The sequence below is a fragment of the Diceros bicornis genome, chromosome 9 (assembly GCF_020826845.1).
Source record: "Diceros bicornis minor isolate mBicDic1 chromosome 9, mDicBic1.mat.cur, whole genome shotgun sequence".
Lineage (NCBI taxonomy): Eukaryota > Metazoa > Chordata > Mammalia > Perissodactyla > Rhinocerotidae > Diceros > Diceros bicornis.
The window spans coordinates 53,960,432-53,977,271 of NC_080748.1; the positions used below are offsets into that span (position 1 = coordinate 53,960,432).

The 16,840-nt window shown below is 36.6% G+C and overlaps 1 protein-coding gene across 13 annotated transcripts in view; it reads right to left on the minus strand.

Annotated features, from left to right (window-relative positions):
- KLF12 (KLF transcription factor 12) overlaps positions 1-16,840 on the minus strand; it is a 420,215-nt gene that overhangs the window by 280,702 nt on the left and 122,673 nt on the right. For 7 of the 13 annotated variants that reach the window (XM_058548296.1, XM_058548295.1, XM_058548306.1 and 4 more), the window contains exon 2: positions 3,700-3,763. In XM_058548296.1, the coding sequence (XP_058404279.1) occupies positions 3,700-3,732 (33 nt within the window). In that variant the 5' untranslated portion in view covers positions 3,733-3,763. Of the gene's footprint in view, positions 1-3,699; positions 3,764-4,795; positions 4,849-8,932; positions 9,018-16,840 lie in introns of all 13 variants that reach the window. The other 6 variants (XM_058548300.1, XM_058548297.1, XM_058548299.1 and 3 more) reach the window with 3 other exon arrangements.

The following is a 16,840-nucleotide window of genomic DNA, read 5'->3' on the forward strand; positions in this document are numbered from 1 at the left end:
TCAGCAATGCATCACTTTTCCAAATAATAAAGCCATTATTCTACTTCAATAATTGCATAATCTTTCTCAAATCCCTGTATATCATTTAGTTCCCAGATAAGAGAAATTCGACACCCAAAGGTGAAGTCACTTGACAGAAGAGTGACCTAATTCAGGATATTTTAATAAATGTGATATACCTACTAGTTCATATCATTATCAGATCTATTGATTTGCTCAATAAAAGGAAGAACTTTTAATATAATTATATTTGCCTGGAAATAGGATGAACTGCCACATGCAGTAGGCAATTCCAAGGAGTACTCAACCTAACACTAAAGTAACTAGAGAAGGTGGCCACACACCAAGCACGTTAGAGTCGGTGACCTTTGTGGGCGCTTCCAATGCTGAAAATGTTTGACTTTCTGATATGAAGTCATACAACAAAGTCATGAATCTCTGTTTCATGCTATAAAACGAATAGTAATAGTATCAATACCATGCACACCATCAGAACTCTACAGCTTTAAGTCATTTTCAAAAATAGGTCATATTTTCTTTCACCCTCATAACAACTTTTGAAATAGGGAGGACAAGTGTTGTTAGCTTCACTTTGCAACTGAAAAAATTACAATTCAGAAAGAAGTCACTGGTCCAAGATCATACAGACAGATAAGTGCAGTGCCAAGACTTGTCTTTTTTTGATTCCATGTTTATTAGCCAGGCAGCCACTCTATATAAACCTGTAGCAGCCCTGACAACACGTTTCATTTACATCCACTGGGGCTTTCTGAGCAACTGTGACTACTTAGTTCAAAACGGAAGAAAGGATGGATTGCTGCTATTACCTATCCTGTGTGAAGAAAGAGCCTTGGACCTTCATGGAAAAGAAATTTAAAGTAACCATATACATATGTCTATCACTATGAAACAAACCCTTTCGTGCAGGGACTTAAAGCTTTCTCAAAAAGGCTTGTTACTGTTCTCTTGGTTTCTAAATGCAAGAAGTTAAAGTCACCCCACTGCTAATGCTGCATGGTTTAAGCAGCTGTTCATCAGAGGTAGTCACAGAACAGAAGTTTCAATGTGAACTCTGATAAGCTGGACTAATGTATAGGCATGTGTATGTTTTGGACACCTGCTCTAAGCCAGCTGCTGAGGAGCACTTGGTAAACATACTGAAATGGCTGGAAAATAAATGGAGCAGAGCCAGGTTGTGGAGCCAGGTCCACAAACAAGGCACCATATTCACAATGACAGCAAGTGCTGAAATACAGTAAAGAATATATAGACCAGATTTTATGCTGATATTTGTAAGCAGGAAATAATAGATGACTGGGATCTTTTTAGAATTTATTTGATGTTTTCTAATGGCAGATGGTAAAGGGACAAATTCAAGTGCAATGAAATTGAGTAAAAAAGAGAACTTAAAAATCGAGTAAGGGAGAGAACTTAATGCAAATATATATATATATTTTTTTCTTTTTTTTAGGAAAGGACAGATGAAGACTGCTCCTGGAAGTAAGACCGTTAGTATGGCTAGAACTCTAGCATTTTAGAAATGCTTTTTAGGCTGTTTAAATATTAGAACCTAGCAGAAAGGCACAGCATGATATTCTGTGGCTCCTGGCAAGATTATATCACCACTGGCAAACTGGAAATGTATAAGAGCATATTCAAACTCCTTTTCAATTATGTAGACAGTGGCAATGTTGCTTCCACTGCTGACATTTTTAAAACTTCATCTTAATATTGACCTTGTCAATATATTTAAAATATAGAAAAGATAAATTTTTAAACTCTGCAATTTTCTCCCTGAATCAGACTTTGCTTAAACTAACAGCACCTGATTCAAGCAGGCTTAAAAACAAGCATCAATGTATTCTCTGTTCTAAGGCATCTATAACTGAAAATATGGATCAAAAACATGAAAAACAGCAATAAGAAAAAAATAATTCATTGGGACGCACACATTAAGTGAAATACTCCTTCCTCTATAAAGACTTTCAAACTCATGAATTATAAGCTATGAGGCACAATCATTTAGAATGAATCACATATAATATATTATAGTCAATCATGATAATATTTCCAGAGCTTACTCTCAGGGTAAGTAGTAACACAATGTTTCTCTTTGCCGTCATCTTCAGTTGTCATAAAATTAGTTACAGAACGATGACATTGTCAAAATTTATAAACTTAACAAAACTAACACTAATTCATTCAAACATAAAAATTTAATAACAACTGAACAAAAACATAAAGTAATACTATATTAACATCATACATAAGGAAAGGGATAAATACATTTTGCATGATAATAAGTGAAGGAGGTTTCCATGTCTACATAGGGATGAGCCACGACAATTTAAATTTACTACCTTTGCCTCACTTGTCTTCAAGAGTACATGAAATCGTTTAACTTTGCTTTATAAATGAAATTATCAATGGTGTACAGGAGCTAGCTCATCGCCTCATGAGAGCCAATCATGGTATTTTAAAGAATCTTGCAAGCTAGTTGTTAAACCATTGAAACTAGCCACAGTGGGAGTATTTACACCATGGGAATTGACAAACACTAGAGATCAGGCCTCCCCACCTTACCCGCAGAGCTGTTTTTCTAGCACACCACCGATCCACACACAAATAAGTACACGGTACAATTAACTCTCATAAAGTAAATCTACCCACGTAGGCAATCCTGAGGTCATGAAAAAGAACATTACCCATACACCCAGAAGTCTCCTTTGTATCATCTCTGAATCAATACTCCCTCTAGAGGTATGAAAATTTTCCAGGTACAAATACTAAAAAGGAGCAATTTTAGCAATGAGGAGAGAAGATGACAATTTTAAGCTAAAGACATAACCTGGAAAATCATTTGTAAGTAACCATGAAAGTGGGCTAGCAGAGAAAGACATGGCATGACATATATCTATATGAAAGTAGCAGGAATAATGGGGGAAGGAAAATACAAAATTGTATGTGTTGTGCAGCTATCTGAGGCGTTATGAGGCTCATGCCTGTGTACCAGACCTGTTCAGTGTAAAAACCTTATGAAATGGAGATGAACATATTGTCATTTTCTTTGTATTACCTATGACTTTCATGTTATAATCAGTATGCCATACAAGAAAAGCTCAAATAACTACCACAAACAAAGTGATAGCCAGCATTTTATTACAGTTGATAGTCACAGGATTCTTCCCCCTCGAATTATACTGGTACTTGTCTGTGAGAAATCAAAGTTAAAGGCCTTTCATCACCGTCCTACTCCTCTGAGGCAAGCCGAGACTGCAGGTGCAGAGAGGATAGCATCTGACAGCAACCGTAAGCCATACAGTGCTGGTATTAGGATTATGCTTGTAGAAACTGACGTATATTAAACAAAATCTGGTCTCTTTTTTCTTCCCTCTTTTGTCCCAATGATCAGTTGTATCAAGTGGTTTACCATTTTTTAATATTCATCCAAAAGTTGATTCTTAAAATACAAACTTAAGTTCTGGAAACTGGTGACTAGACTTGCACAAAAATGGGTTGCCTCCTTATAAATTTCTTTATACTTGAGGGATTAAAAATAAAAATTACACTTTACAGACAGATGTGTGTGTGTAAGGACTGACCTCCGTCTCACATTCAGATAAGGAAATGCTCTAAAAACTGCCCAAAATAATGTTCAAAATAGGATTTTCACTGCAATTATTCATTTGACTAACCAACCTTTATTGTTTTCCTCTTCATATGGATATTCATTCATCCATTTGTTTCTCGAGTCACATTGATCCTGCAAGAAAAGCACACAAAACCAAATAATGAGAAAAAGTTCCACACGTTGATAACATTCTTCCATCGGGGGGGAAAAAAAGAAAATCTTAATTCTGTAATTCTTTAAGCTCTTGATTAATAGAGTGACATAATAAAAATAATAGCTGAGGAATATTTTTTCTTTAATTGTTTGTTTTTTGCTTGCTCTTTAGCAGTCATGTACATAAAATGCAGAAATAAGGGGAGAGAGACAGAAACACTAGCTATGACACTAAGATCCTGGGCATAAGACAGTAAAGGTTTGGACAAAAAGAAAGGAGAGAAGGAAAAAAAAGAAAGGGATGCAACAGAAAGAGAAGCCTGAGAAGAAAATCGCACAAATCTGTTTAAATGTAAATTTAATATATGAAAGAGAAGTTACAAATGCTCCAACTGGAGCACTTGACTCCATTAATCTTAGCAACTAAGACATCCTTAAAGTAATGTTGTTTTTCAGAGGAAATGATCTTTTTTTCTCCTTACAGTTGATACAAATGTGCAGAATAATTAACACGAATACAAATACATTTTGGTGGCTCCATGTTGGCCAATACCCAAGTAACTTTTAAAAACTGAACTAAGTTAATACATGTCACTTCTTAAAGATTAAACAAATATAAAGTTAATATTTATGTGGTTTCTAAAAGCTTCCAAATCCACAGGGCCATTTGGAGCTTACCAAATATAATTAAATATTGAATTAGAGAGTTCTGATTACAATAGACTGTTTGCCTCATTTGGATATATCTTGCAAGTCCTCCTTTTATTCTCTCAGCATTATGTAACTTCCTTCAGAATTTCCATTTCATGAGGCAAATTTTCTTTGGCATTCAGTTAAGCTAGCTTATTAGGCACGGTCGACTTTTTTTTCGTTTGGAATTACACTCAAGAGGGGACACGCCTTGGAGTTCTTAGCAGCACCATTCTGTGCCAATGTCTACGTACTGCAGCACTGGGCCAGGTTTCCTTAGCATGTGTTTCTATATATGTGAACAAAAAGGAGCTCACTCACTCATAAGATCTTAAAGGAAATGTAGCAGAATTCACAAGTTCCATGGGCTTGGCCTGTAAGGGGAAACGGCCTTTAATTTTATTCCAGTTTTAAATATATATGTATGTATGTCTGTCTCTGTCTCTCTGTCTCTCTCTCTCTCTATATATGTCTCTTATGTCTTAAAACACATTCCCTAATATATACTATAGCTTTTACTACTACTAGAAATGTTACTAAAAAGCAATATAATATAAATGCAATATTTTAATATTATAGTGGCAAACTAGAAATATTCTCTGGAAATTCAGACTATAATTCTATTTTACATTACGAAACTGTAATGTGGCATCCCATGAAAGAATTAAATAGTCAGATATCTAAAACACTATATTCTTATCACACACATCTTATCCTTTCCAGACCTCAAAATATATCTGAACCAATCAGTTACAACTTCTTAGCAGAATGTACCAAGTACTTCAAAACTGGCTTCAATCTTACACTCTAGCTCCTTATATCTCAAAATGTGGTTCTGCAATTTTTTCACATTTTTAATATACCATGAGCATTTTCACATAATAGTCAACTTATTAATGCTTAATCCAACATTTATAATGGTCCACTGTAGGAACACATTGTGGGAGATCAAGATTTGACCACCCTGAAATATATCTCTTTACCTTGATTGTTTTCTCTGATGGACATTTGACCTCCCCCACTAAAGAATTTGACATAGTAACTCCTTCCTGGAACAGATCTTCTACCTGATGGCTGTAATATAATGTAAAATAGATGCTACAATAGAAAAGGCAGGAACAAGCCCATCTTATGTCTCTCTGGCCACATTCTCTGGATGGCCCTGTGAGGAGTTGCCAGACAAACATTTACATTTACAAGGGAAATCTCCATTTGTAAAGGTATCTCCCTCTCTGTATTGGGAAGAGGCGGATGACCTCATTCCTAGAAACTTATCAATGTGCAAGGTGAGGCCTTAAATCTGCATAATAACCTTACTCTTGTTTACAGTGCTTTAGTGGTAATCTCCTGTAACTGACTCCCCCCACCCCCAACAGCCTCCTTTGTCTTTAGCTGAACATGGTATTTAAGACGAGAATTTCTGCTATTGTGTTGAGAAACGCAGTGTCCCTGCTTTCTCCCATGTATACATGTTATTAAACTTGGTATTATTTTCTCCTGCTAACCTGTCTTGTTACTTATTTGTCCAGCCATAAGAACCTTAAGGGAAAGGGCAGAGGAGGATTCTCTCTCTTCCCCCACAACATAATACTCCATTGTAGCAATATTTATTCCTTAATTTTTGTCTAATAATTTGTGATTTTTTTTTTACTATTACCAATAACAACTAAACATCCTTCTATGGAAATCTTGTATATACCAGGGATTCTGCCAGCCTGGATGACACCTTTGTGCAACTATAAAGGATGCCCTCTCTGGGCAGATATGGACAGACTAATCAGGAAGTGGGGACTGGTGATTAGAGCCCCTGATGTAGATTTCCACCACCACTCACCCCTCAGCTAGACACTCTCATTCTACACTACTGTACTTAGTTGCTCTAGTCTGCACCTTTAATTATTTCCTTAGAAAATAATTATAGAAGCATAATTACTGGATCAAAATAATATGAATTTTTTTCAGGCTTTCAAAATGTATCATCAAATTGTTTTTTAAACAGGCTATACCAATTTATATTTCCACCAGAAGAAGAAACCCTCGTTAACATAGTGCCATTCCCATCTTTATTTCCCAATACAAAGCATGGGACCTAGCAAATTTTAGGAGATCAATAAATATTTGTCAAATGAGTGAAGCTAATAATGAGAAATGGAAGAATATTCAAATAAAGAAAACTCTCCTTTATATCAATTACGTGGATATTTCTTATGCAAGTAACTCAGGCCTTAATCATATAATTTGTATTTTTAGGTACAATTAATCTGCACACTAAAACATTATGTGAACTATACACAACACAGTATCATACATTTTTACAGCATTTTGGGATTTACAAAGTATCCTAATGATATCATTTGTTCCGAAAGCAGTTCTGTGAGTTGAGCACATGAACTATTTTAAGATCCATTTGACATTGGGTGATGATCAGAGGTTAATTTTGTACCCAAGGTAACAAGTTAAATAATGTCAGGGTCCTTATAAAACCCCTGTCTTAGTCCCAAAACTTAGTGCATGGCTCATTGTGGTTTATTTTTGCAACCATCTACAATTTAAATTCATACCTCTGCATGTTTTAAACCTGGGGAGAGCCTGGTACAATACTAACTTTTGTTTTCTGTTTAATTCAAGCTCCTCACAGAGCATTCAAGATCATCTTTTGCTCTGTAGCTCCCACCCCACACCCCTATGATTTAAGGAGCACAAATGACAGCAAATGAAGACACAGTTCAGAGTTGGGAAGACCTGTCCCTAGTCTCACCTCTGTCATCTACTGGCTGTGTGGCCTTAAACAACTCATTCAACCTCTCTGAGGCCCAATTTCCTTCTCCACAGAATCAGGGATAGTAATAATATTAGTTTTATCTACTCCGCCTCCCATAACTGAAGTAATGTCTATACAGCAATCTTTGTCATACACGTAAGAATTATCACTCTTTAATCTATGACCCAGATATCAAGCAGGAAAACAACAGGATTTCCCTAATGAGGCTACAAGATAGAACAGATGAATCTCTAATTTTATTCATGCTAAGGGGCCCTTGGGTTGTTCCCCAAACTCGCATCAAAACCAAATCATGATATAAAATAGGAAAATGGCACATTTCCAATACCATAACAATTGGTAATATCTCACCAATTTTCTAATTAAAAGATTACTTAACTCTGCCAAACAGGTTTAAGAAATTATCCAATAAACCTCCCCAAAGGACAGAAGTTTTAAAGGCCACTGTCCTCCTCAAAAAACCCATCACACATGGTTTTAGCCCTCACTTTCTTGGCTTCAAAAATGATTCTCAATGGCCAGGTGAAGAAAAGCAAAGGGTTGGTTACTTTTTTCAATATGAAAAACATGAGAAACAAAAAAAGGCACAAGATATTACATTTTGGAAAGAATTTTAGATTTACTTTTAAACAAAAATATTGCTTCCTAGAACCATTGGTAAATACTCGTGTTTTAGTGGAGAGTCTGGAGAAATTCTAGTTACACCTGTTTCTCTTTAGTAGCTGCAAGCAATAGAGAATGATTTTCTAAATTCTTCACTTTCTAACTCCTGTTTTCTCCCCTAAAATTTCTACACACAGCCAGCCAGCTTCCTTTAGGATTCTAAGAGTACCCTGGTCAACAGAATGACCTTGGCCAAAATGAAAGTGGATGCTCTCCACCTTAATGAATAAGGAGTTACTTCGGAATAATTACCTCAGAGCACAGGCATTATATTACCCTGTGGTAACAGGCTGCTGGCTCTTCATTACATCTTAAATGATCTATTATGTTCTCGATCTTTAAAGGTTAGTGTTTAATACATTCTAAATACTTCAGGACCCATAAGTACACTTGTTGCTAGTTCCTATGAGACTCCCTTTATGTATCTTTAAATAGAGACAGAGAAACACGTTTTAAAGGTGTTCATAGACATCTGACTAGTCAGGTTATTCCACTCTCTGCCCAAAGGTAATTTAGTTGCTCTGTTTCAAATAAATTGAATTCCAGTGCCTACTACAGCAACCCCATTTGGAATTCTGTCGTCTAGATTCAGCTTTACAAATCACTGCTTCGTTAGTTGTGAGTCCGTGTTTTCAGGTACTGATTTAAAAAAGTAATAAAGGGTTATATACATATGCAATTCAGTTACCATAACTTTTAAAGCTGATTAGGGAACTGAACAGGCAGGCTTCGGGTATTTAAGTCTCAGATATTATATAACAGATCCCTGTTGGCCCTACTCTGCATCAAGTCTTCTGGTATATAAGTTGCCTTTTTCATTTAAAGTTATTTCTGTTTTATCTGTCGCAGTGAATTATCTTGGAAACTAAAAATATTTGAAGGTTAATATAAATATTTCTGGAGATAAATGCAAATCTAAGTACTACGTTTTCATAGCTATTTTGACTTAAAATGAAAAGAGATGCTAAAGACACAAGCAGTGAGCTTGTTGCTAGGTGACAGGTGACACCTACCGTTATCTCTTCTGAACTTGTATCACATGAGACATTTTACTGCTGAGAAAAGACACAGGGATTTCCACGGCACACGCATCATTCTCTATAGAGAAGCAAACTAGTGTTCAGATATTTTTTAATATAGGTCATAGGCAGTCAGCAAATCAGGTCTGTATGAATGTCTGATTTTAGAGACGCCTCTCACAATAAGTAGGAAAGGACAGTTCTTTATTTTCCATTTTGGATACACACAGTTCTATATTTGAAGTAACGTCTACATAGGAAATACATATAATTTTCATGATTCATGATTACAGAGTGATAATTCTTTGTATCTAAAGAATTTTCAAACTTTTAACAGAAATCATTTCAACTAGGGTAGGTAGAGTCCATAGAGAGTGTTATCCTTATAATAAGGAATCCAATTTCCATTAAATTTATTAACACAAGAATGTCATAGCAAAGATCTGATGAATTTTTAAAAAGCACAAAAAAAATTCAATGTAGATTATTTCTCGGACATATTATATAATTACACATCTACTTTCTACCATTACCTCCCTTCCTCGAGACAAAAACTCAAGCACAAGGTTCCACCCCCTCTGTTGACTCATCAGGCAATCCAGGTGACAATACGGAAATGTCAAGGGGCAAGTTTAATTTTTTTCCTGCCCCCTTTTCCTCATTTATTAAACTGGCATCATAAAACCTTTGTTTTTTTCTTTTTTGGCTAGGGACATTGAAAAGGAGAATGTACACAATGTATATACCAGACTATCTGGCACATATTAGTTATGCAACAAACGTCACTCCCATCTCTACTCCCTACATTTATAATCAAGTGCCCAAACTCCTATCTCCACTTAAACTTTCCTGAGGAACAAGCGATGACCTACCCTAGCCCAAGTCACACTTCCTCGATGCACCTTCAACCATGACTGCATTTTTCTTACAGGAAGATCCTGGGAACCTTCAACAGGATCTCCACCCTAGGATCTCACAGTATAGTGTGTATAATTCATCCACTAAGAGAATTCAATGATGTGTTAACTAACAGAAATAGGACACAGGGGGGCCGCCCCGTGGCTTAGCAGTTAAGTGCACGCGCTCTGCTACTGGCGGCCCGGGGTTCAGATCCCGGTCGCACACCAACGCACCGCTTCTCCGGCCGTGCTGAGGCCGCGTCCCACATACAGCAACTAGAAGGATGTGCAGCTATGACATACAACTATCTACTGGGGCTTTGGGGGAAAAAAGGAGGAGGACTGGCAATAGATGTTAGCTCAGAGCTGGTCTTCCTCAGCAAAAAGAGGAGGATTAGCATGGATGTTAGCTCAGGGCTGATCTTCCTCACAAAAAAAAAAAAAAAGAAAGAAAGAAAGAAAAAGAAATAGGAGACAGGGAATTCAAGGTCATTAATAGCCCATATTCAATAATAATCTCCTTGGAATTGTGTTAGTTACGTGGAATTGTGTTAGTTACGTACAAAATCAATCGAAAATTCTCCATTTATAAAATTGTTCTTCTCTATTTCCAGCTTCATATTTCTCTGAAATTATTCTTCCACTTAGGAATTCTTCACTATTGAGAAAAAAAAAAAAGCAGGGCCGGCCCTATGGCGTAGCTGTTAAGTGCTCACGCTCCGCTGTGGCGGCTCAGGGTTCGCCGGTTGGGATCCTGGGCTCCCACCAATGCACCGCTTGCCAGGCCGTGCTGTGGCGGCGTCCCACATAAAGTAGAGGAAGATGGGCACAGATGTTAGCCCAGGGCCAGTCTTCCTCGGCAAAAAGAGGAGGATTGGCATGGATGTTAGCTCAGGGCTGACCTTCCTCACACACAAAAAAACAGACAATAATACAGAAAGAGCAAACTTGAAGAATTAATGTCCTTCTTGGAGTAAGGTATGCCCTGAAGCTTGAGCAATCATTTAAGAACAGAGTGCACTGGGGGAGGGCCCGGTGGCGCAAGCAGTTAAGTGTGCACGCTGTGCCGCGGCGGCCCGGGGTTCGCCGGTTCGGATCCCAGGCGAGCACCAGCACACTGCTTGGCAAGCCATGCTGTGGCGGCATCCCATATAAAGTGGAGAAAGATGGGCATGGATGTTAGCTCAGGGCCAGTCTTCCTCAGCAAAAAAGGAGGAGGATTGGCAGATGTTAGCACAGGGCTGATCTCCTCACCAAAAAAAAAAAACAAAAAACAGAACAGAGTACACTGAATAAACAGCCCATTTTCAGAGAGAGGAGGTAAAGCAAAAGCACAGTGACATGGAAATTACTCTTTTAATCTGTTTTCAACTTCCATTACACTCCAGACAGAGAACAAATAAACCTTTAAAAGAAAGTAACCATAGCAAACGAATTCTGCATTTCTTTTACATACACCGTGCTCGATATAATGGTTTGAAAAGTAATCTATGTTATGCTCGTATTCAAGTGTAACTGCCATTTGACTGGCACCGCACAGTCAAAAATCTGATCTGTATTGCCAAGGACTGACGAGATGATTAAATTTTGTCTTCATACGTCTAATTTATGTGATTTAGATTGCAACACAAATATGAGCATGTGCAATTTGTACTTGCACGTAAAGCCACTGTCTATAACACGACATTCTGCCAAAAGTAACTTGGCCACACACAAGTTTGCATGCCCATATGGAGAACATTGACATCCTTCTCGTAATCCTCTACCAGGACGTGTTTTAAACCTTCATGCTAAAGAAGTTAAAATCTTGGGTGTTTTTAAGAGGCTGGTGTGAGAAAGGGAATAACAGGCTGCCCAGCTATTTATTAATCTCCAGTTCACTTCCCAGCACTTTATGTAAGCATAATGTGGTGGTGTGATTTATATACAGAAAAGCAAACTTAAAATTCTGCAAACAACTGAAAATAAAATGATAAACACATATGTGGTACCAATTAAAAATGCATAATTCACACAGCCTAAGAATTTTTCTACTACTTCATTTCAATGGGTGTTGTCTTAAGATAGCCAAGTATATATGTTATAAGGTAATTACGAATTTTATACACTAAAGATGTAAGACATATTCAAGAAAAATAAGTTGCCTTATTCAGCATGCAGTACACATATTTGGTTTTCCTATTAATTATTGCCCTTTATGTTTAGCTTGCCAATGCTAAGCAAGATAAATCCCATTCAAATGCACAGTAAACAGTTTGCTTATGGAGTAAATTTAATTTCTAGTCCATCACAACAATAGATGATTAAAATATGTTGCTCTTATCCACTTTTGAATTAATTCATGTGAAATAAAACAAATATTTATTAAATTGTGGGAAAAACATTCCATCAAACTGTAAAACCTGAGTAGAAAAACAAATGGCACACAATACGGTTGACATGTGAATGAAATTTGCAATCTCAAAATATTTAACAATAATTAGAAAATATCAGATGAGGTATTTTTAGGATTCTTTTATGTTCAATCTCTTCGCACATCTGAAGACGTTTTAACATAAACAGATTTTAAAATATAATTTGAAAGATGGAGCAAAGAACTGAATACATTTGTTTTACTGACATTTTGACATACTGATACAATCATTGCCCTATGTAGCTCATAATCTGGTCCACAACAGATAGCTCTCATAATAAATATATAATCAATTAGTATTTTTCAATGATGAGCAAATTAGTAGACTGTCAAACGGACTGCACAACCATATGCTTCTCTCATAACTAAATAATACCAGAAAATCAAAATACTATTTGTTCAGAATGACAAATGATATATTAGGTTGATTCTTATTTATAAGGATCAAAAAGATCCCTTTAAAAACCAAAAAGCAGGGGCCCGCCCAGTGGCGCAAGCAGTTAGGTGCGTGCGCTCCACTTCGGCGGCCCAAGGTTCACAGGTTCGGATCCCGGCTGCGCACCGACACGCTGCTTGTCGAGTCACGCTGTGGCGGCGTCCCATATAAAGCAGAGGAAGATGGGCACGGGTGTTAGCTCAGGGCCAATCTTCCGCAAGAAAGTAAAAAAAAGGTGGAGGATTGGCATCAGATGTTAGCTCAGGGCTAGTCCTCCTCACAAAAAATAAATAAATAAAAACCAAAAAACACTGAGATTGGAAGTCAACTCAAATATAACCCAAGCCATTGTTAGCAGGTGATGAAGGTCCACTGATTTATTACATAGTGCATATATTCTGTTATTAATTCAGCCATGAATAGCCTATATGCCAGAAACCAAGGACATCAAAAATCATGTCACAGTACCTGATTTAATGAAGATTATAGACAACAAAGATGAGACAAATATAAATAAGTAAAATAATTATAATAACAGCTGTCATCTGCTGAATGTTTACCATATGTTTTACACTGACTAGGTGCTTTTACATATATTATTTAGCAAATTCATGTGCAAAGCTTAGCTATTCCAATGACCTAGGATTAATACCCACATTTTACAATGAAAGCATTGGTGATAGTCCATACTCCCTAACCTGTATCAAGCTGACATCCTTAATAACATCCTAGGAGCTGTGGTGAAAGAACTAAGTATAGTGGGAAGTTGAGGGAAGCTAGGAAGTCTTCACAGAGGAGGTGAAACAAAGCTGAGTCTTAAAGAGTGGGGAAGAAAAGCCAATTCAGGGGAAGGCGATGTATTAGGAATTAATACATTTAAATCTGAGTCCAAGAATGCTCACACATATATGTACAAGCATGTATCATTTACTAAAAATGAGTGTGCATACATACAAATATGTGTGCATACATGATAAACATCCTGGGAACTGGCATATTTATACTAGTCAGCCTATGCTGCCTAAAGAGGGCCTCTAATATGGAAAAGAAGTCTGTAATGTGGAGAGAAGATTCATTTCAAGTAAATAATAACAATCCTGAAAACGTAACTGCTAGTGTCTTAGGTGCACATCTGCCTTACAATGTAAAGGGATTTATATTATGTATGCTAAATCAGGAACACTAGAATACGATTTAAAGAAGCTAATTCTATTAACAATAACTTTAAAAGACCTTTCTCATGAACTCTCATGTTCCATGATTTAAGATATTTCTGACATCTCTGACCCTCATAGATCATATACTTCAAAATATTTATTATTCAGATATGAATCAGTGAAAATATGCTCATAGATAGCACACACATGTGCACGTGCACACACACACACACACACAGCCAAGCATTGGTAAAAAACTGACTAGACAGAAATTCCTGAAGTTGCATGAGTAAGTTTATCTTTTTTTTTTAAATACTCCAGAAAATTAAAATGATTTTGAAAAAGCACACTGTAGCAGCCAAGAAGTTATCAAAAGCATTTTGAAAAACAATCTCAAGACAAAAATTGGCCAACTGCAGGCTTAACAACCTATTTGGAGACATACATAAAATTAATGCTAAAATCAGAATTAGTCCTAGAGATAAAAAGATAAATTATGGATTAATCTCTAGTCTAATTTTTAAGAAATGTTCACAAGTGAAATACCTTTATCAAGTAATTATTCAGAGTAAGCAGGTTAAGTGCTCACGTGTATGTCCCCAATATGCATGAGGAATGTATTTTTACATTTTCATTTAAATATAGTATCATTCAAAAAACATGTGATTTTAAAAGGACAGTCCTTTAAATTCTCTAACTTTACTCCCAAAGGTGGCTAAATACATTTGGGAGATACAGCAAGGGAGAGCTGCTGGCCAAAGAACTGAATTCAAACTGTTCTCTGAGTAGAGCGGCGTCAATTCTCAGTAGTAGTAGTAACAATACTAGAGGAGGAGGAGGGGGAGGAGGGAGAGGAGAGGGAGGAGGGGGAGGAAGAGGGGTAACAACAGTAGTTGTAGCATCAGCAAACACACTTAACATGCTAAGAACTGTTCTAACTACTAACTACTCTACTTGTATATTTCTCACACCCTTCTGAGGTAGGTAGTATAATTATTCTCATTTTACAGATGTGGCAACACAGAGAAGTTAAGTAACTTGCTTAATAAAGTAGCAAAACCAGCATGTTAAAATCAGAAGTCGGGCTCTGGTCTTCACGATTTTAAGTACTACTCTATGATGACTCATAAATAATCTTGGTATAACTTCTGCATGCAGTGGCAACTCTTTTTGTGGAAAACAGACACAAAAGCCAACTCTAACAAGGTAGTTTTAGTATTTTCCTCTCAAACAGATTAAAATAAGGTATTTCAGAACTAAAGGCGTAATCAAGGACAGTTCTCCAATAAAAGAAAAGAAAAATAGGGGCCGGCCCTGTGGTGTAGTGGTTAAGTTCAGTGCACTCCGCTTCGGTGGCCCGGGTTTGTGGGTTCGGATACCAGGCACGGACCTGAACCACTCACCAGCCATGCTGTGGAGGCAACCCAAATACAAACTGGAGGAAGACTGGCACAGATGTTAGCTCAGGGCCAAACTTCCTCAAGTAAAAAAAGAGGAAGATTGGTAACAGATGTTAGTCCAGGGTGTATCTTCCTCAGCAAAAAAAAAAAAAAAGAAAGAAAGAAAGAAAAGAAAAGAAAAATATATTCCAAATCTGAGGTCATTTGAAGTCTTGCCCAATACTATATAACAGAACCAATGTTTCAAAAGGTTTTTTCCCCTAATTAGAAACTAACACTTTCAATAACTCATTTCTTAAGTTTTTAAAGATTTTTAAGATTTTAGAATGTTTGTAAATCATCTACATGAAACTCAAAATCAATGAATTTAATGAAAATCCTTTGCTTTCCTCACCAGTGATACCTAAACACGTGCACAGATATAAAAAGAATTTAATTTTTCACATCAGACATAAACTGCATTCTTTGATAATGTATTCTAATATAAAATAGTCAATTCTGAAACTACATTTCAAAGGAGTATTTCCAACCTGTGCTTGAGTCTGTTACCCCAAATAGCTATTAATACATAATTTCAAAAAGCAATTTCTTAATTTTGTAAAATGTTTCCCTCAGCTCAGAGTGTTTAATTGCAACTAAATTATATTAGATTCTTTTCTGATTCTGAAGGTACTAACATGAACATGATTCTAAACAATCCTCAATAAATTAACCAAATAAAGAGTTTACTCTCATCAAGTTATACAGAAATAATCCATGCTTTCAAATAGTTAACTTTCTAAAATGCCACTAAAATATAAAAAATATATAGAACAAAAAGGAACTATCAAGTCCCAAATCATACGTACTCTTTAGTTGTCTCATTTATATAATAAATATCCCTCCCTATCACTGCGGATTTAAAGATAAAAAAGACCTCATAGATCATATATATTAACATTTACAAAAGGCTAGAAATGGCATGCTGCTATCTGGGAAACTACTGAGCCTGCTAAAAAAGCACTGGTAAATCTGGAACAGTAGCTACCAGCTGTTGTGGTTTGACACACATTTCATCTCTGCAAAAAGCCATGGTCTGGAGGATGAAAATAATGCATTTCAGCTCAGGAGAACCAAGCAGATGACAACATGCTAGTAATCAAGAATAGGGCTATGAAGTATGCACATGAATCTGTTGTTCAACTTTAATTTGAAAAGAACATTCCACCAGCACCTAAATGAACACAAATGCCACACAAGAGCAAGCCACACACTACTTGGAGATCTTTCTGGATGCCAACCTTTGGCCAAAACACATTCATTTCCTTCACCATGAAGGCTGCTGGTGGCTAGTTTCCACCAAGACGTTTATTTTCACTCATAAGCTTCAAACTTCAATACGCTTCAACCGCCCGGGCTCATAAAATGCTTTATGACCTAAAGGCCTCCTCTAGCTATCCTTTTTAAAGGTTTTTTATTTGGTTCAGGGCCTTTACCTTCCCTCTCCATATCTGGGTTCTCGCTCAGTACTCTTCTCCAGCATAGACATCTTCTCTCCTACCTTAAAAATATTCAGATAATCTCCATCTCAATACTAATTTTCAGCTAGCTCTACTAC